This window comes from Archocentrus centrarchus, chromosome 11, assembly GCF_007364275.1.
Source record: "Archocentrus centrarchus isolate MPI-CPG fArcCen1 chromosome 11, fArcCen1, whole genome shotgun sequence".
In the NCBI taxonomy this organism is placed as follows: Eukaryota; Metazoa; Chordata; class Actinopteri; order Cichliformes; family Cichlidae; genus Archocentrus; species Archocentrus centrarchus.
The window spans coordinates 25,496,332-25,518,041 of NC_044356.1; the positions used below are offsets into that span (position 1 = coordinate 25,496,332).

The 21,710-nt window shown below is 40.9% G+C and overlaps 1 protein-coding gene across 1 annotated transcript; it reads right to left on the bottom strand.

Annotated features, from left to right (window-relative positions):
* Window positions 1–1,839: 1,839 nt before the first annotated feature.
* On the bottom strand, window positions 1,840–20,095 carry topaz1 (testis and ovary specific TOPAZ 1). Its single transcript, XM_030741398.1, has 21 exons — window positions 20,074–20,095; window positions 19,127–19,911; window positions 13,134–15,669; window positions 12,999–13,048; window positions 11,667–11,770; window positions 11,330–11,376; window positions 11,177–11,244; window positions 10,962–11,020; window positions 7,971–8,057; window positions 7,680–7,737; window positions 7,365–7,516; window positions 7,162–7,254; window positions 6,959–7,071; window positions 6,794–6,857; window positions 6,539–6,710; window positions 6,312–6,412; window positions 6,043–6,208; window positions 4,667–4,819; window positions 4,164–4,367; window positions 3,792–3,975; window positions 1,840–3,184 (listed from the first exon to the last, which is right to left on the bottom strand). Coding segments are annotated over exons 1-21 (5,397 nt in total). The 5' UTR covers window positions 20,076–20,095; the 3' UTR covers window positions 1,840–2,985.
* Between the last annotated feature and the right edge of the window lie 1,615 nt (window positions 20,096–21,710).

Here is a 21,710-nt window from a genome sequence, read left to right on the forward strand (position 1 = left end):
AGTAAACACCTACAATGTGTAGATGATGGTTTGCAAAGATCTGCACTGGACCAACAGGCAACCATGTTTAAGCCACCAGTGTGACAATTGCGTTTTGGTTATCACAACCCAGATGAGTTCTGTGTATATGTACACAGGTGCTGGTCATAAAATTAGAATATCATGAAAAAGTTGATTTATTTCAGTAATTCCATTCAAAAAAGTGAAACTTGTATATTATATTCATTCATTACACACAGACTGATATATTTCAAATGTTTGTTTCTTTTAATTTTGATGATTATAACTGACAGCTAATGAAAACCCCAAATTCAGTATCTCAGAAAATTAGAAAATTGTGAAAAGGTTCAATATTGAAGACTCCTGGTGCCACACTCTAATCAGCTAATTAACTCAAAACACCTGCAAAGGCCTTTAAATGGTCTCTCAGTCTAGTTCTGTAATCATGGGGAAGACTGCTGACTTGACAACTGTCCAAAAGACAACCATTGACACCTTGCACAAGGAGGGCAAGACACAAAAGGTGAGGCTGGCTGTTCACAGAGCTCTGTGTCCAAGCACATTAATAGAGAGGCGAAGGGAAGGAAAAGCTGTGGTAGAAAAAAGTGTACAAGCAATAGGGATAACCGCACCCTGGAGAGGATTGTGAAACAAAACCCATTCAAAAATGTGGGGGAGATTCACAAAGAGTGGACTGCAGCTGGAGTCAGTGCTTCAAGAACCACCACGCACAGACGTATGCAGACATGGGTTTCAGCTGTCCTTGTGTTGAGCCACTCTTGAACAAGACACAGCATCAGAAGCGTCTCGCCTGGGCTAAAGACAAAAAGGACTGGACTGCTGCTGAGTGCTCCAAAGTTATGTTCTCTGATCAAAGTAAATTTTGCATTTCCTTTGGAAATCAAGGTCCCAGAGTCTGGAGGAAGAGAGGAGAGGCACAGAATCCACGTTGCTTGAGGTCCAGTGTAATGTTTCCACAGTCAGTGATGGTTTGGGGTGCCATTTCATCTGCTGCTGTTGGTCCACTGTGTTTTCTGAGGTCCAAAGTCAACGCAGCCATCTACCAGGAAGTTTTAGAGCACTTCATGCTTCCTGCTGCTGACCAACTTTATGGAGATGCAGATTTCATTTTCCAACAGGACTTTGCATCTGCACACAGTGCCAAAGCTGTCAGTACCTGGTTTAAGGACCATGGTATCCCTGTTCTTAATCAGCCAACAAACCCGCCTGACCTTAACCCCACAGAAAATCTATGAGGTATCATGAAGAGGAAGATGTGATACGCCAGACCCAACAATTCAGAAGAGCTGAAGGCCACTATCAGAGCAACCTGGGCTCTCATAACACCTGAGCAGTGCCCCAGACTGATGGACTCCATGCCACGCCGCATTGCTGCAGTAATGCAGGGAAAAGGAGCCCCAACTAAGTACTGAGTGCTGTACATGCTCATACTTTTCATGTTGACACTTTTCAGTTGGCCAACATTTCTAAAAATCCTTTTTTGTATTGGTCTTAATCTAATTTTCTGATACTGAATTTGGGGTTTTCATTAGTTTTCAGATTTATTCAAAATTAAAAGAAATAAACATTTGAAATACATCAGTCTGTGTGTAATGAATGAATATATATACAAGTTCCACTTGTTGAATAGAATTACTGAAATAAATCAACTTTTTCATGATATCCTAATTTTATGACCAGCACCCGTGTGTGTGTGTGTGTGTGTGTGTGTATAAAAATATTTAGCTATTATGTCAGAGTAGAAAAAAAAATCTCACCACACAGTGTGCAACAAATTTTATTTGCAATTAGCACCAACATACTTTTGTGACAGCTGGACATCGAAGCAGAAACCACTGGCCTTAAATTAACAAGCAGCACTTCAACCAATACTACAAAGACATGTGCAACAAATGTTAAATCCAACTGTGCATCACGCACGATCAGACCTGTCCATCAGCAAGTGTTGTGCTTTTTAACCAAGACAGTGCACCAGATGCCTCACCCCTTGACTGACGCTTCAGTAATCAAGCTCCTCAAACATGTTCCAGTCACAGATGAGATTTCTTCTCGAGGATAATTAGGAAACTGACTGCTACTACAGGGATCAAGTGAAAATGGCTGCAATAAGAATAATTTAAAATAGAAAAGGCTGCTGGAACAGAAATTATTCGTAATACCTGTATATTGTAAAATGGCCAGAAATTAAGGTTCCAGTAACACTGCGTTCATATAGCACCACTGGAGAGATCGTGGTAAAAACTCCAGGAAAGTAATTGTGGCCAAATGCAGCTGTGACATCACACAAGTACCAGACACATCGGTAAAGACGATGGCATCGTTTCAAGGCCAATAGAAACACTTTCATTCTGAAAAGAATTTTTGAAAGAAAAAAGAAAAAAAAAAGCCAGATTTGATTTTTTTTTTTTCTAGCAGAACCTGTTTTTTAATATATTTATATATAAAAACGTCATACAAAGAAAATGTAAACTGCAGCTCCTGAACTGGCAACAATTGAGATTTTGACATATATAACATAATACAGTCAAAGACTAAACACCATTATAAATATATACCTATTTACACTCAGATGTTATTTACAATTAAGTAAACACAATTGTGCAACAATGATCTGACAAACACATGCTGGACTCTGTTCCGAAACAGACGACGTGGTTTCAAAGAGTAAATCTCACAGAGTGACAAATCAGCTAAAAGAACTCAGGAAATGACCTTGTAACATATTTTAAAACTAGTCTGAACAAAAAATTAAACAAAACCAAAGTGTAAAGTTCTGGTGTGAATCTCCAGTTATGCTTTTCTGCTTCTCAGTTTAAGTTATAACTGAAACGTGACCAAGAAATATGGAAACATTCATATTCCTGATTTCATTAGTTTTCCTGAGGGTCCGCTGCTGTTGAACGCGAGCAGTTTCTGAAGGAAAACGAAGAAGTTCTGTGGACAGCAGAGAAATAAATATTTGGTTCAGAGTGGCCACACCTCGTGGGCCCACAGATGATTGTGGCGGAGCCAGCGGCGAGCAGAGGGAAAGTCAAGTGTGAACATTTGCTCTTGTTCGGAGTTGACCGCTGTGTAATGGACTGTTAGTTTGGGCTGAGGGATGCAAGCTGCAGAGAGGAGGCGGCTGCCAGCAGAGAGGTACTCACTCTCACAGCTCTGAGTCCTGGAAGAGGAGAAAGCAGTGCACAGCAGTGAGAGGGTGTACGCATATTCATCATAGACAAGTGTCTTGACAATATTGAGCTTTCAAATAGTTTGTGTGATGAGTTCTTTTATTCCTGGGTTGAATGATTGCATAAGTCAAGCGATTTTGGTGCTCCATCCATCGAATTTCTGCGACTTACAGGGGGCTGGGTAAAGGGGGCAGCAGTCTACCTGGGTGTCACTGACCACATGAGCACATGGTGTTCCCAGCCTCAGCAAGGAAGTTCCTCAAGGAAGCAAGGGAGCAAGATAGAAACCACTCAGAGCTGCTCTGAACTGAAACCTGCTGAACATTGTAGCCACTGTCTGCTGTTAAATCAGTTTTAAATGACCATGGACTGTGAGACTGCTCTCAACAAAGAAGCCTCTGCTTCAGAATCAACACCTTCAAGGACAACAACAGTTTGCACACAGAAAAAAAATAAGAAAAAATAAGATAATCATATTACAGTTTGGGGTCAGTTTTGTTTAAAGGCCAATAACCCCAAACACACACACAGTGAAGTGTATGTCAATATTTCACAGACACTATACGTGCAGGGTCCTTGTGAAAAAATACAGTTTACCTTTTGAGAGTGATGGTGAGAGAGGGGGTGGTCTCTGACAGGTGTTGAATGACTGTTGCGTTGACAGTGATGAACATCTCAAAGGTGAGAGCCAGCTCCACCTCCCCCAGTCGACAGGGCACGATCAGTGCCATGAAACCAGGTGGAGCCGATACTCCAGAGTAGTAGCCCACACTCAGAGAATCTAATGAACATGCATATAGTGAGCACACCTTAGAGTCTAAACTAATCTTGTAAACTTTAGCTGAGCCTGATCAGACTCAACATCTGGAGCTACAATCTAATGTGCAGCTGCTTCCTGCCTTCAACAAATCACATTCATGCTGCAGTGACGTAAATGTAGCAGTCAATAAACCAGAGAGTGACACTTACGTCTGAAGACTTCCCGAGCACGGAGCCAGAGGTTTTGCTTGCCCAGTTTGTGTAAAAGTATCTGGAGCACTGAGTGTTCAACAGCCAGGTTTTTAGAGAGCATAAAGTCCACTGTGTCCGCAGCCACAGGAAGCATGTGCCTGTCCACACACACTTGCAGGTGAGAGTTAAATAAAGGGTTGTACCTGGATATATCCATCAAGTCTGGAAAGGGGAAAAAAATAAATAAAATACATAAAACCTTTTAAAAGCTCCAAACCAACTGTATTTTCTCACTGTTGAGCATCACTTATATCTAGTTAGCAAACATAATTTACTCAGATTAGAAAAAGTTAATCATTTAAAACACAGTAGGATCAAACACTTGGATTATGTCAATCACAAATTTAGAAAGTTTAGTCCCTCATAACCAGAAGTTTCAGGCGTGGGCTGTGCCAGCACACAGACACCACATTTTCTGAAGACGGTAAATTCAGAGTGAAGATTTTTACCCTTTTGCTCACCATTTGACTCTTTAACTCCAGGAAGATTACTGAGAACCTCCAGCGTGTCTCGGTGTGAGGTTTTCTCAGCCAGACACAGCAACACACGAGTCCTACTCTCCAGGTCGGCAGGCTCACACGGCCACGAGCACGAACTCAGGAACCACGTGTTCTCTGGATTAACAGATGTATGAACAAAAGTTTAAAAAAACCAAACAAACAAAAAAACCACCAGTGCACTGTTTTAACAATTCAACACCATTATCTACAGAACTACGAAAACAACATTTCTGAGGATAGTGAGCTGATCGCGTTTAAGGTTTCTACATTAAACTGAATTTCTGTCTGCTGGTGTTTTATTTGTTTGGGAAGAGAGCACAGAAGCAGCAACAGGACCCTTTGTTTACATTTAACAACGCACCACATTTATTTTTACTGATTTCCACTGAAAGGTATTTTAGGTTTATGAGTGTTAATGATTGTTAAGATGATACATTAATGAGGACCTATTGCACTGTGCAAAGTCTTGAGGCATCCCTCATTTCTTTATATTTTCCTTCCAAAGAGCCAGACTTTGTCATTATTTTAAGAACTGGTCTTGAGCAACAGTTTTCCAGGTTTTCTGAAGGTCAGTCAGAGGTTTTCTTTGGGCACTAATTTTCCTTGCACTCTTTGTACCTGACCATTTTCAGAGGAATTTTTTTTTTTTTTTTTTTTGTTTGTTAAGCCACTTAACACTGACCTATGAAACATTCAAGCATTTAATGATTCATACATATAAGACAACTTAGCAAAGGACCAAATTTTTTAAATTGTATCTTTTTGTTACTAGCAGCTTGTTGCAAAAACACAGTTTGACAGACAAAATAGTATTTTTTCACCAACAAGTTGATTTCTAACCAGCTATTAGCCAAAAACCTGGCATAGCTCAGCATGGTGTGCAGTGTGTTCTTCAAAGAAGACGTGTCAGGCCTAAAAAAACTATCTTCAGCAGATGAACAGTATCTGAAAGTCATGTCCTTAAGAAACTGGGGGGAAAAAAAAAAGACCTGACACAGGACCTGAGAGATCTTTAAGATCTCATTTAACTTAATAGTTCTTACTAATCATTTTAATTTGGGGGGGGCATTCTGTCAGTGTAATATCAAAATAGACCCCATAATGTCTCCAACAATGAAAACATTCTGTATACAGTACAAGTCAAAAGTTGGTACTGTAGGTGATTTACTGCAGATTACCTTTGCTGCGCCTCCATAAACTGCATTTTTTTCCCCTAAGCTGTGAAACTGTCAACTATGAGGATACCCGACACATAAACTGTAAAAATAAACTCTGGTTGCATTTTAAGCACGAACACATTAGCTAAATTAACATCGATCAACATCAAGACACGCTACCTCGAAGTGTGTTCAGAGCGCCCTCTACGCTGCCACTCAGGAGGAAAAGCTCTGCGGCCACAGTGACCAGGCAACATCGTGACGCTCCATCCTCATTCCCAAACAGACCTTTCAGAGTTGAGTAGCTGACTTTTAAAACAGACAGCGTCTCTACCACCCTGCGCCCCTACATTAATAAACATGACACAGGCAAACAATACGTGTTAAATTTTATGATGAGGCTCAGATGCGAGGAGGACAGAGGGATGAGAGGCGCACGGCCCAATTACCTTGGCCCACTGATGCGTTTTGTGGTATCGTAACATCAGAGAGACTCCAATTCTGCCTACAAAACTCCTGATCATGCTGTCCTCACTTTCATTCTGACACACTAAAGAAAAATGTGAATACATTAACAGCAATTAATGCACATTTTTTAAGGAAAAATTTATAAGCGCTAATACATAAAACCATAGTTAGGAATGAAAACAGACTTCTCTCTATTTAAAGATTTTACCTGTCTCAGCAAAGACAGAAAAGGGCAGTGACAGCTTGTCTTTGCTCTCAGACAGGAGTGCGACAGCAATGCGCCCACTGATGTGCTCCACTTGGTTGAGATGCTGACTGGACTTGCAGATGGCTCTAAAAACCTCACCCATCCACCTCCAGTCCTCTTGTTTCATACAAAGCTGACACAGACAAAACGTACACATATGAGCACAAAGCTTTTCCATCTTTACAGACAAACTGTCAAAAGATGTAAAGAACTAACCTCCATTTCCACAATGGAATGAGCCAAATTCAGGTACTCTGGAAACGGTGCACCACTGGATAACCTTTCAGAATAAAAGTAGAGTTATTCAGCTGCCGTTTTATCACTATTAAAAAATAAAAACATTTTGTGAATGTGAATCACAAATACAACAAATCCACCCACTTGTTGTTGCCAGGCACTGAAGGTGAGTTTGGATGAACCATTTGTTGGAAAAGAGGAGTGTTTTTGATACAGTCGAGACAGTCCAAACTCAGTTCTAGTCCAGCATTGGCCATCTGTCAACATACATACAGACTAAATTCTTCTATTTGCACATGAAAGAAATAAGTCGTAACGAAAGGTTAACAGTGTATGAACTAAGATACCTTGAACGTGAGCTGCATGAGTTCAGGTACAAAGCCCATGAGACCCTTTTCTCTCACACAGTTAAAAAGGGCAAGGAGGAACTCATGGCTGGGCTAAAAAGAAAAGAGGTTCAGCATCATCCAGTACATAATCATATAAAACATGCTGCAGGACTACAGCATATACTGAAGCATTTAACTACTGTTAGGACAGCCACACTGACCACTATGTTGTGAGCCAAGCTGACACTGAGGACAGAGAAGACGTCAGACACCATGCCAGCCTTGAGCAGAGCCCAGAGGAGGGAGAAAAGCGTCGGCAGGGAGAAATACGCTCCTGGTGGGTTTTTCTGGTAATATCCTGTAAACACAGCTCCTGAGGAAAACAGCAGTAGGGCAGGAGAGCAGAAGGGAGACGGGCAAATGGTGCAGCAAAGGGTAAAGATGTAAAAATTTAGGGATAACATGCAACATGCACAGAGGATGTGTGCGCGCGCGCGCTCAGGGACAAATAAGTGGATAATAAAAAGGAAAGTCACCTGCTTTCTGAAGGCACATTGGATTTTTGGTGAATCTTGTCACGGTTTCAATACAGAACTAGTAAATGAAAAAAAAAGTATGCAGTTACAGCGATGCCACAGCAGAGGGTGATGTTGACCCTGTAACCAACAACAATCTGCTTCATTTTGATTCTTAACGTCAAGGATTAAAACATGAAATCTGACAATATATCTAATAATTCTACTTTCCTTGGTGAAAGCATAGATATTAAGTCTCTAAAGCACTCCAGCGATTGGCTGCTTGTAAACTATCCTTTTGGCTCTGTGTACCTTCTCATCCCCCTCCACAGGCAGATGCTGGAAGCGACACATCTTGAAACCACAGGCCAGTGATTCACTGAAGTACAGCCTGCAGTACTGAGGATTTAGACAGCATCACACAGTCAAATATCAATGCAATTCAAAGCAAGTGCTAAACATGTTTATTCCAGAGAAGAACATAAACTGTACATAAAAGATGGATGTAGCCACAGTGGTGTCAGGCACCGGTTGGTGAAGTCATTTTGTGAAGCCCCAACCTGCAGCTGAGCGAGGGTTACAGCTGACTGTGAAACACTTGCTAAACACGATGTAGGCCTGCCACAAAAATCATACACTGCTCATAGTTTAAAAAATGAACATCATGCTGTAGTCAGGAAGGATTTACTAGGTTTTGAGAACAAAGACTCATCAGTAAGGTAGCAACCTTTGAGGTCTTAAAAAAAAAAAAAAAAAAAGGGGGAGTGCCAACAGTTCCTCTAGTGTCCCCTTTAACTGGCTCATAAACGGTGTTAACAAAGATGGATGCAACCACCATGACGTCCCCCAAAGGTTTCTGAAGTCCTGTTCTGAAGCCTAGAATTCCTCTGGAGTCTGTGATGGTGGGTGAGAGGAGGATGCTAGCAAAGCTGACATCCATTATGGACAACCCCCATCACCCTCTGCATGAGACCGTGGGTGCGCTGAGCAGCTCCATCAGTCAGAGACTAAAACATCCTCGCTGCAGGAAGGAGTGCTTTTGCAGGTCATTCATCCCAACGGCAGTTAGACTGTACAACGCATCATGATGACATGAGTCACTTGGACACTTTACCTCCACTGCCATCACTTTATGTAAAGGTGCACTGTATGCATACAGTACATATACATTACACTCCCAACCATAATGCATACTGTGTATGCTGTATACAAATTACAGGCTACAAATTTATATAGTGTTTTGATGTATATGTGTATTGATATATATTTTATGTATATAGTGTTTTCTGTTGTATTTCATCCTTCTCTGTACTTGAGCCGCTGTAATACACATATTTCCCCGTCGTGGGATCATTAAAGTTTTATTTTCTCTCTTATCTTAGAGATGAACATTTCCATTGTCGCCATCTTGGTGTATTCAAACTGGATGTAAGGAGCGAAGATTGAATCTCAGAGCAAAATCGCTCGTCCAAATCCATCTTTTATAGAGTCTGTGGCCCCAAAGTGAATCAATCCCTATAGACACCAATCTTAAAATCTTTTTTTTTTTTGGTCTCTTGATAATTTGACTATGTTTAACATTTTTAAAGTGGCTGATTTTGTTTTTTTAAACTCCTCATCCATTTGGATACTACAGAGGCTTGAAGTTCAGGGCATGGCCACAGGTTTGCTGACACAGGCAGCTGCAGCCACCAGCTGACTTACTGAACTGGATCTTTCAACCATGCTGGTGTTGTTAGTGCCTTTAAAGCACTTTTAACCCTCTGAGGTCTGGGGTATAATTGGCTGCGTTTGTTTTTGACTACTTTTGATTTTACCTTTATATTTCACCTTATAAACTGTTTACCTTGCCTTGTTTGGTATCATTGTTTTCAGCACAACCGCAAATGTGTGACTGTAGTTATTTTTTTCATTTTGACATGCTGTATCAACACACTGGTCCTTAAAAACAAAAAGACAAACAAAATCAGAGTAGAAAAAAGTTTTGTTTTTTTTACTGTGAAAGCCACAAGTATGTTCAACTATTTTTACAACTTCAAACACAAATATGTTGCAATTTTCAAAAACCTATGTTCAAATATAGCAAACAACAAAGTTATATACAACTATTTATATTAAAATGCAAGAAATGCCGCAGGTATTTTTTATATTTACAACAATCAGGTGTGAGTAAAATTCTAGCATTTTATTAGTCTGTCAATTAATTAGCAGGTATCTGAGTGTGCGAATTGTATCAGTGCCAAGTTATTGAGAAAGTATGCTAACCATGCTTGACAGCATCAGCTGATAACTTAGCACTCCACCCCCATTAAAAATGGTCACTTCTGGCTTCAGAACACCAACACTGCAGCCATCTTTTCCCCATAGGCATCTATACAACAGAGCTTTGTTGTGCAACTATGAGTCACCCTCTGCTGGCCGCTCTAAATAATGCTGATCTATTGCACTTCGGCAATGGCCTCACATCTGAGACCTGGAAGCTATATCCATCTTTTATACACAGACTATGGAGAGGATCTTGATATAACCTTACCTTGTATTAATTGCACACAAAACAATTATCACCACATGCATAAAATATATTTAGCCAGACTGTAATTTCTTGATGCATTTTTAAAATTAGGTGTTGCACTAAAACTGTTAACTGTTGCGATTTGGGACGTCAGGAAGTGATGCAACAGTAACGTCATGGATGGTAAGCAAGTTTAGATTTAGAGCTCTGCCAACTGGTTCTCTTTACAAGACAAAAGTTATTTGTATTTACTGTTGATATGAATTGAGCTACCACCATAGTACATCAAGCCGCAGATACCACTTGCTGGCCAAACATACAGCTGATGTGGGGAGTCCTCGTCGCCAAAGGCAAACCATGCTGGATAGCTAACAGACATCCGGAAATGTAATTTGTGTTGTTGTGTCTGCCTGTTGTGATCCCACTTAAAAGGGGGTGTTTTTTGAGAATCTTAAATATTGTCCATGTTAGTTTAGACACAATTACATTGTGTGGGAATAAATGCTTAAGTGTGCTTTTGGCATTTTTTATGAGCATGCAGTATATTTGAGGTTTTTCTGGAGAATAATCTGGACAGTGTTTGACATCGTTTTGGATTGTTGCAACAATAATAAGCATACATTTGCAAAAAGTAAGTATATTTGTCCACTCCTACGCTGATAAGAGTATTAGAAACATGAAAAGTATCCTGTTATGGTGTTATTTTTTTAATATTATATATAAAATGAAGTACATCTATAAATAAAAAGTATTTGTTCAGTGGGAACATGTTGATTTAATGGGATACTTACAGAATTCGATTTCTGGCGCCTAAAATCCGTCATGTTTGCTGAGTTTGTGATCCATGCTCCTGTGTGGAGATCAGAGGACCCAAAAAATAAAGTTACACTGAACTGAGCACTCACATGGGCAATTAAATTATAAAATGAGGAGTTATTAGTGAGAACAAGATAAAAGTGACAGCAATTAAAAGTTCATTTTCTGAGTTCTTTTAATTTTTCCTCACCAGATCCTATGGACATGAGTGGGGGGATGTTATGAGGGGAGTTCACAGTCTTAATGGGCTGGCTCCTGCTACAGAATGTAATGATGATCGTGAGGATGAAAGACTGATGAGGCACAGGAAAGACTTGATTGTGTGCAATAAGCAAACAAATACCTTTCTGGGCCACCATTTACATGATTGCCATTGGCATCAATTTGAACCTGTTGGAGAAAAAAGAAAAAAAAAAACAAAAAAAAAACGCATAATAGATACAACATTATGCATTTACTATAATCTAACCAGGATTAGTCATTACACCATGTCTTTGAACATAAAATGATCTAAATGCAGTATTTGTAGTGCTAGATTTTTAAACACTTTATTAGCTTTATACATAAATGGATTACAGCATATATATATATATATATATATATATATATATATATATATATATATATATATATATATATAAAAAACACTGTGCAGAGGTGCTGAGGACCCATTACTTTACCACATGTTTGCTTTGCTTCTCAGTGGCAACAGGACATGTGTCGGTTTGTGTTCCAGTAAAGGTGGTGCTAGACTGAGGTCTCCATGGCCTTCTGTTACTCTCTTCTGTAAAATTGGTAGAGAAATAATAAAAATTACAATATCCTCTCTGGACTATGGAAACTTGTTCCCACCATAGAAAAAAAAAAAAAAAAAAAAAAAAAAAAAAAAAGAAGGAAGAGATTGTATTTTTACACACAAAAGAAACTCAACTTAGTCTGAAAGTAAGGCTGCACAATATAAATCAAATTACTTTTAGGTTGAATGGTAAACAATACAGATGTGTTGGTATTTTCTATAAAAGCAACATGTAGGGCACCATAAGCAGGCTATTAAATAAAGTCTAAAGAAAATCAAATTTAATTTCCTTTGAAAAGCATTGTTTTTCAGTCAGCTTTAGCAAAACCATTTTACGTTTCTTTCTAATCTTTGAGTTAAAAACAGTTTGAGGCATTAAGCACAGTGTAAGATCTAAGTAACTTGGTAATGTACTGCTGCAGAGGTGCCAAAATGGATTTTAGCCACCTAAAAGAATCAACAAGAACATTTTTATTGCTTTAACTGCAGTCAGACAGCTCTATCCAGCAATGAAGTGAAGCCATAAAACCTCGATCTGCTTCGACCGATTCGTTTCTGTTACTGTGTGACTTTGGTGGGGTCTTTCCCCAACAATATATATTTGACATTTTTACCATAAACAGACAAAATGAACAACAAGCCAATACCCCCATTCCACTCATGACAAACCTGCAAGATCTACAACAACCTTGTCCTTTGCTCTGTGAGTTTTCTCCAAAAATAATGCATTTGCTGAGGTTTACTGATGTAACTAATGTAATGCTATTGACATGGGTGTTACTGTGGGTGCATTATAACAGGTTTAATTAAAAAAAACACCTAATTTGTCAACAGTGTGATTGTTGGATGAGCAATGAATCCATGCATTTCTTTTTTTTCCCCTGACTGGTTGATCTATTTTCTTTTGTGCAAATTTTACCTTGTGGAGTTTTTTTTTTTTCATATTGTATTTTGACCTGTTTGACTTTAAGCTTTTTTTGTAAGCTGTGTTTAAGGTTTTGGCTGCTATAACACAGGCATTTCTTTATATTTGATAAATAAAATGTGTCCCATCTTGAAGAAACACTTGAAACACAACTACAAACTTTATCAATAGAAACTATATTGTCTAATTCTATGGCTCTTTTGAAATTATACTGATGCATTTTAAAATAATCATATTACACAGCCTTATCTGAAAGCAAAATTTCCATAATTCTGTGTGCACTGATCATACCTGTGATATCAGGACTGTCACAGAGCAAAGCTACAGTAACTGGTGTCAATCTAGAAAAAAAATAATTTGAGTTTATAAAGTATTCAACAATTCATCTGTCACTTAAAGGACTTGATGTTAAATATGAGACCTTACCTCTGATCCAACTCTTGTGATGTGCCATCTATTCTTGGCATTTTCACCAGAGCAGCAGGTTTGGTTTTAGGAGTCTCAGCAACTCTGGTAGGACCCAGCTTCAGCAAACTTTGATCAGGCAGGTTGTCAAACAGCTCTGGGTCATCCTGGATCACATCAACAAGCAAGATATCCTGTTCATAAGCTACTAACTCATCCAAAATACCAGGCTGAGAATCACCGGCTGCTTCATCCCGTTCACTGCTTGCTATTTTAGATGGGCTTGATCCCTCTTCTCTGTCTGAATGTGATTCTCCATCATCCTCATCATCACTGTTGGGAGAAGAGGAGGGATCTGAGCTAGGGCTCGTCTTTATCTCACGATGTAAGGAAACTTGTTCAGAACTTCCGTTACCCTGCTCCCCATCATCTTCGTCATCAGTTTCTTCTTGGCTTTCTTCGTCATTGCTGTGACCCACATCTTTATCACTTCTGGGAGAAGACTGAGGTTCCCTTGTACCGTCAGGAGTTGTGAAACATGACAAGATTCCCTCCAATTCTTGGTGTTCATGACAATTCTCAGATTTTTCATTATTCCAATTATCATTTTGTGGCAAGTTGCTGGCTTCGTTGTTTATTTCCTCCTCCTTGTTTTCCTCATCTGAATGGCTCGAGCTGTAGCATGAGAAACTTCTCCGGCACAAGTGCCATTGTGGTGAACTGACAGGAGAGAGCAAAGGCGGGAGCATGAATTCATTTGAGTCTGACTCTGCACAATGTTCCTGGGAGATGCTGCACAAAAGAGAGCTCTGGCTAGAACAATCCACTGAACTGTTGCCCTTAAATGGACTTGTATTATAATATGGCTCCAGGTTGGGGGGGCTCCTCCATGTGATCAGTTCCTCGTTATTTGCGTGATTATCTTGAGGAAGGATGGAGGGGGATTCACACGACTGAACGGAGGAGTCAGAAATGTGCAGAGCAACATGAGGAGAGCAAGAAGCTATTTGGGTTTCTTCAAAGGAAAACAATGTTTTTTCTGCAACTATGACTCTCTGGGGAATAAGCGATGAAGGTGGGAGAGAAGACGGTGTCGCTGAGAGGCTGCTTACACTGCCCTGTGTGAATGGAGATGATGCAGCAGACAGAGTAGTGGCAGTGTCCCAGTCACTCAATGAGAATGAAGGTGTAGACATGGAGCTGGCATTTTCTGGTTCATTAACTAGCAAAGATGAGGTTGAGGCTTCATCACTGCCATGCTCTCTTCTGCATTGAGCTGGTGTGGAAAATGATGGCGTAGCTGAATGAAGCCTGGCGTCTGAGTCTTCAGTTTGGATAAAGAGCAGTGAAGTCTCCATGTCTTTTCTGCGCCTTTTCTCATTTCCCTCAGCAGAGATGCTTTCTCTATCCTCCTCTCGTTTCTCTGTAGGTCCCTTTGGGAGCACGTCCTTGAACCGGTTACAGGATGAACCTGGCATATTTTGATTTACTGTTCCAGAGTCAATTCTATCCTTTGCTGATGGATCAATAGGCCCTGCTGAACAGGCTGGGGTAGAATAATTTGCTGCACAAGTCTTTAAGAAGGGCCAGGCCATGTAAGTGCGTGCACAAGAAAAGTGTATTTTTCTGAAATAGACCCTGACTCTCTGGCAAGTGTACGACTCTGGTTCATCTGTCTCCTCATCACTAATGTGACAGATGAGGTCTGATGGCATGTGTGATCCATCAGTTTTTGTGGGATCGCCCTTCTGACCACATGATGCGGTACAGTTATGTTTGGGAGCGGACTCTAAAGTGCTGCTACACTCAGTGCTATCACCTAACTTCATTCCTTTTTCTCTACAAGTTTCTGTGCTTATAGGATCAGATCCTGGACCAAGGTCCTCTTCAGCATCTCTGTCACACATACCAGTTCCACATTCGCCTGTGTTTGTATGCTCATCTAGTAAAAAAGAAGCAGAACACGTTGCAGAGTCTTCATCCGTCCAACTTGGGTGGAAACGACACATGGCATGACAGGATACTGTCTGTGAATGCGGGGCTTCTTCCAGGTGGTTCTGGTGGGTAAGACTTTGTTCATGCTGAACACTCTGAGAACACTTGCTATTTTTAACCACAGCCTTTTTCTCATTTTCTGATTTGTCATGCCCTAAACAAGTAGGCCAAAACCGGAACGAAGCTCTCATCTCCTGTTGGAAGCAATGCACAACCTCATTCTTGAGAAAATCAGGCAACACATACCCACAATTGTGACTGCAAGCTTCACATTTTTTGGCTACGTCACAAAGCATCACTCTGGGGTACTGGTTTATCCATTCGATAATCTTCTTAGAGGTCTGAGTGATTGCGTTTTCTTTCTCAATTTCTGACTTAGCAGCAGGTGGCTCTGACCCTGGGCTATCTCTTTTGGGCCCTTGTTTACCCAGCACCTTCCGCTGAGGGGAAGTGTATTTACATTCCCCACAGAGACCACAGTGGGAGGCTCCGACAGCTCTTCTCAATAACACTTCAGAACCAGTGAGTCCAGACGGGTTTGGGTGTGTATGTATATCGACGTCTGCAAGTGGAAACAAAACTTTGTCAAAGAGTGCGAAAGTAACTGCAACACTGGCCATTTGGTTTACAAAGACACTAAGACGAAACATCACATACTTTTTTTTTTTTTAAACTGCTTTTATGACAGCATGGAATCACATTAAACTTGGCACCATTTGTTATAGACTCATCATTAAAAGTAGTAAAGTCAACCAGATAGGGCTGCAACAAATCACTATTATAAAAAAATCCTCAATACAAATTTGTTGCTTCGATGCTTCAATTAAACTTTGCAGCCCTCAGGTGTCTCCATGTAAGCGAGAACGTTTCACCCACATTAACAGCATTTAAGTTCTCCGTCGCTGCAACAGATTTCCGTCATTTGGAAAAACAACCCCTTTACACGAGTGTATCATTGCCGACACATTTATCCATGCCTCCACTGCTTTCTACACCCGCGAGCGCATGTGTTGTGCTTGCTGGGCTGAGAATTTCAGCTGTTAGCTACAGGAAGGGATCGCTATCACCACAGTTTGCTAGCGGGGACCACCATCAGCACTAGCGAACGTTTGTACCGAAGGGCTCCATTAAAAAGATTTTTTTATGCTTTAATCCCTGATTAGCGACTAAAAATAGACCTGCAATAGAACTGTATTCAGGAGGATGCGTGTGAATACAAAGCACTACAACATTAAGTGCATGCAGGCCCAAGTTTTTTTTTTTAACAAAAGCACTGATAACACAGCAGCTGTTGATGTTGATGTGGAGTCTGTCTGCACACGCTGCAAGAGCAAAGAGGTGGAGCCGTTACGGAGACAGTGAGCTCAGGAGAAACTTTTTTCTAGCGTCCAAAACAGCAGCGCTTCACTGGGAAACAGCTGGAGGTCCTTCATCAAACCACCTGATCAAGAAGTGTCAACGTGAAGAAAAGGGTGACAGCAGCCGTCCTGCTTTATATGGCAGTGATACCTGCAGAAAGCAGGGCGAGTCTAAATGCCTTAGTTTAGGTTGTATGTATACCTTATTATATTTGGCATTACTGTCCTCAAGATTTATTTTTACATTTAAGAAATTGTTTTCTTCAAAAATAAATAATTTTAATATGCCCTGTAAATACAATTAAAGGCCTAACTTTTTTTTTTTTTTTTTTTTTTTTACAGATATATGCAGGTAAACGATTAAAAACACTGCCATTTCTAAAATGGAAATCAATGAGCACTTCCTTTTAAAAGACATGTTTTCTCTATTGAATATTTATTATTGCTCATTAATAAAACAAAAGTATTTCTTATCCGATTACTCGATTGAGTAATTGATAGAATACTCGATTACTACAATAAATCAATAGTTGCAGCCCTACAACCAGACAAATTAGTCACAGAGGTCTTATACGAAAGAAACAAGGCACTCAAGTTAAGGCATTCTCTCTGATTATTAAGGCAGAGGCTTCAAAATGAGCCGAGATGGCTTCCAAGTGGTGAGGTCCCACTTCTTGAATGACTGTCAGGCTCTGTCCTTAACACCTCACCCTTGAGAAAAAATAAAATAAAATAAAAACTACTTTTGACACTGATTTCGGTTTCCCATGCTACCCAGAGATGTTCTTTTTTGAAGGCATAACCCTGACTGCTACAACAAAAGGCCAGTGAGGTTTTCCCAGAGGGTTTTGAATTGCGTCAGAAAAAAAAGTTCTATGGGAAATAGAAGTTAGAAACTTGTACCTATTGCTCAAGGATCCTCTGAAAATGCTACCACTTTTTTTTTTGGAAGATTAAATGCAATCAGCAGGCATAAAACACTTATGTTAGGCTATAAATGAACTGCAGTGTCACCACCACTGAGCTCCTGTGGTCAGTGTGATGACATTGCATGTCTCATTTAGTCATTTACTAGCAAACACCTTCACTGGGATATTTGACAGCATTTAAAAAAGAATTCACAAGTGAGGCATTATTTACCAATATATTTTGTGTTATAGGAGAAAATGAAATTGTCCAGAGACCTTTTTCAGACAGCTAACCAAAAAGTCACTCAAAAAAATATCAACTTTAGGGAACTAGAAATGCAAAAATACACTCATATCCAGGTTGAAGAACTCATTCTTATGGCACTTTCTTGCAGCTTTAATAGATATTTAACAGATGCAATGTCACCATCGGCCACAAAAGATAATAAGGGGACTCCAGAGATGAAAGAGGACTACATCTAAAGGTAACTGTACTTTGCTGAATGGTTTTTAAATGTACATTTGGTTAACTTTCCCACCTCTAACAATGAGCTGCAAAGCTTAGCTTCACTAAGCGTTTCAGTCTGGGACAGTCTCCCAGGCTGTGAATGACAGGCCCCAAATTACCCAATTTAAGTTTTGCAGACACCTGACCACTAACCACAACATTAACTTGTCTGACATTTTGAACATGTGACAGTCATGGTGACAGTGTAAATCGCGTGATTAAGGCCCCAATCACACAGGTCTAGAGACTGGTCTGCAACCATTTTGCAACCACCGGTTGTGGGGGAAAAATTAGTACCCCCTGACCGGTTGTGTGAGTGGTTTCTTCAGGTTGATGGCAGTCACTGGGAAAATGATTGCTAAAGTCCCAGTCAAGTGGGCTGACAGACCGGTCAGCAATATACCCTGGCAACCACCTGTCACCAGGGAAAAATGTGTATTCCCCAACTAGTTGACAAAAACGTTGTGACTGCTGTGGTCCCTGCCACATTGCTGGGGTTTCAGTCTGAATGGAAGTGAAACCCCAGCAATGTGCCAGTGTTAAAAGTGCGACACAACTCGGAAATGTTGGCTGCAGTGCTGAGGCACAACTTTTACTTTTAAGACAAACGTTTCTCCATTTTGAAGTTTTACCACCAGTGAGGTAGTAGTTCATGAGTATTTGCAGACAAGCATGAAAAACTAAAGACATCTGTAGCAACCTGCTAGCAACCAAAGCAATCACTAGAAGGTTTCTGGTGCACCGCCTTCTTCGCAAGCTCCAAGAACCATCGCCAACCAGTCGGGGAATACCATACCATATTGGATCATGTCCAATATGACAGGCGACTGTGGGCACGATGTTACACCAGAAACCTCAATACCATTTCACTGTTTAAATGCACTATAGAAAATCACAGGATTAGATTATAATAGGAATATACAGCGAGGATTCAGCTAGTTGATCTAGTTCAGGTTAAGGAATCCAGCTGCTACAGTGTGCACAGAAAGACTACTGCTCGCGGGTGTACAATTCAACTCCACCAGATACTATCCGGGCAAATAACACCTAACTTAATCCTTGATGTCAGGTTCAAACATCACCTGAATGATATCCACTAAAATAAAACACAGGGGGAAGTGATTTGGCCCCGTTGTTAGTTAGCTTAGCATCTAGCTTAGAGCCTTTTCTTAAAGCCTAAATCCATTTAAAGGAAGTTTAATTGAACCAAACGCTAACATATATTCCAGCTAAAGTGCACCTTACTTGACAGTCGGCGGGGTGCCGCACTTCGCACTTGTCCAGTGTTTGCAGCGGCGGCGGGCTGAAGATCACACCCGACGGACTGGGTCTTCACGGAGCTCTGTCCCTCTCTACCTCGGTCCCTCACGCCTTTAGCAGGGCGGGCCGCACCACTTTTACGGTTAACGTCCCGCTGTCTAAATTTACATCTACCTGACTTTAAACTGACCTGTCTCTTCCCCTCTCTTCTCTTCCTTGTGACCAGAGCTGTCTCGCCTGTCAGTTTCATCTGATATGGGAGTGGGGAGAGCTCACTTCGCGGTTTCATTCCGCTGCGGACCCCTTTCCGCCTAAACCGCGTGCTGTCTAAATCTGTGCAAACGCACCACGTAAACCGCAGCCTTAGGTTGGACACCTCTCTGAACGGGTCCGCCCTGCGTTTGCAGCTGCTGTTTGGTTTTCCCTGTTGATACTTGCCTCTAGTGTTCGGCCCGTCTTGTTTATTGCCTCTGCGTGACTCAGGGTACGTTTTACTCTCAATTTTCTCCACCGGCTCTCCTCCGTCGTGGATACTCGACGTATGGGTTCCATTTTCGGAGCCCACACTGCGTGTTAAGGTTTGCTCGCGGTCACTCCTGCTTGGAGGTGAGACGGTATCTTCCTCTGACATTAGCTGTGCAGAAACTAAGTTTTCCTCTTGTTTTCTGATGTCAGCAGGAACTTTGTTCAGTGACTTCGGAAGTCGTCTCCGCCGCGGGGTCAGTTTTAGCCCAACTACGTCTTTTAACGCTACTCGGTTCAGTTTTACCCTGCTGGAAGATGGAAACATGCTAACAGTTACACCTTGAACCTATCCAAACCTATTAAATATTTAACCAAGCTGCTAGAAAAGAAATTTAGAGTAAAGCGGTAAAGTGTTTCTCTTAAACTATCGTAACAACGTCAAACCTAATTTGGACCCTGACACTCACATTCCCTGCCGCTCGCGTTTAATTTCAGGTACACACAGTGGCTAAGGTGTGCCTGAAACACTGCGCATGCGCAGAGCATTTTGCGTTTCTTAGCCGTCCGGCACGCTCTACCCATGCAAATAATTTCTGACCTTACGAACTTTTAACGGAATTTTAATGGTGTTTGGGGAATTTATTATGTGCATATGTTAAATGATGATATAACTCAGAGGGCACCATATTTTGCAGACCGTACTGACAGAGATCAAATGAAAATAAAAAAAAAAAGGGGGGGGGGGGGGGGGGGGGCTCACAAACTGGATAATTGGATCAGAACATGGTTGCATGCAAAGATGTAGTACTGTGCAAAGTCTTGAGCCACCCCTCAGTGATCCCTCACCTATCGCGGGGGTTACGTTATAGAGGCCCCCGCGATAGGTGAAAATCCGCGAAGTAGCGGCGTTATATTTATTATTTATATATATTTTAAGGCTTTATAAACTCTTCCCACACTCCTATAAACCTTTCCCACTCTCTTACTACAACTTGAATGATGAAGATGATTAATAATGTAGCTCTGCAGTACTGATGGTGATGAAGGCACCACTTCATCAGGCGCTTCATCAGGTGGTGCAGTATCTTCGCCCTCGGCCCTAACTTCCATTTTCACTAAAGGCGTAGGCGTCTGAGTGATGAACAACGTTATGGGGAGTTATACCTATATACCGCAAAATCCCGCAATATAGCCAAAACAGAATAAGATATATTAAAAAAAAAAAAAGGGGGGGGGGGGGGGCATAAAAAACGCCATACACAGTGAATCCGCAATATAGCGAGGGACGACTGTATTTTGCCTACAAGCAGCTAGACTGTCTTGCAATTTTTTAAAGTGGTCTAGAGAAGGAGCTCTCCAGGCTTTCTGAAGGTCTTTCAAAGTTTTTTTTTTTTTGGACATTGGCTGCTTTTTCACTCATTTTCAGTCCAGTCCCTGCACCTGACCATTTTCAGAGGAATGGTTTTTATTTGCTAAGCCACTTAACACTGACCTAGCACAAAAAAGGCACCCAATGGGATGAACCAGCATCATGTCTCTGCATTGTGTAAGGTGATTCAGAAACAGCTGTTAGCTGAAAACTTGGCATATCTAAGCACAGTGTGCTGTATGTTCTTAAAAAATCCGAGGAAACTCGACAAGTGGAGGACAAAGGAAGGAGTAACAGGCCAAAAAAAAAAACTATCTACATAGAGGTACAACACGGAGTGTCTATAACCATCTTTAAAACAACAGAGGCTCTGTCATGGTGTGAAACTGCATTTCAGCCAGTAATGTTGGGGAATCTTGTCAAAATTGATGGAATTATGAACGCAGAAAAGTACCATCAGATTTTGATCCACCATTCAATACCATCTTGAAAGAGTCTGATTGGCAACAGCGTCATTTTTCAGTGATCCCAAACACACTGCCAATGCAGTAAAATCATACCTGGATATAAAAGCACACAGTGGAACACTATCAGTCATGGATTGTCCTCCCCAGAGCTCAACCTCATTACTGAAGCAGTGGGGGATCATCAGTGTGGGAGAATGGAACAAAAGGCAGCCAATATCCAAGGAGCTTTGAATGTCCTTGAAGAAGCCTGGAGAACTATTCCTGAAGA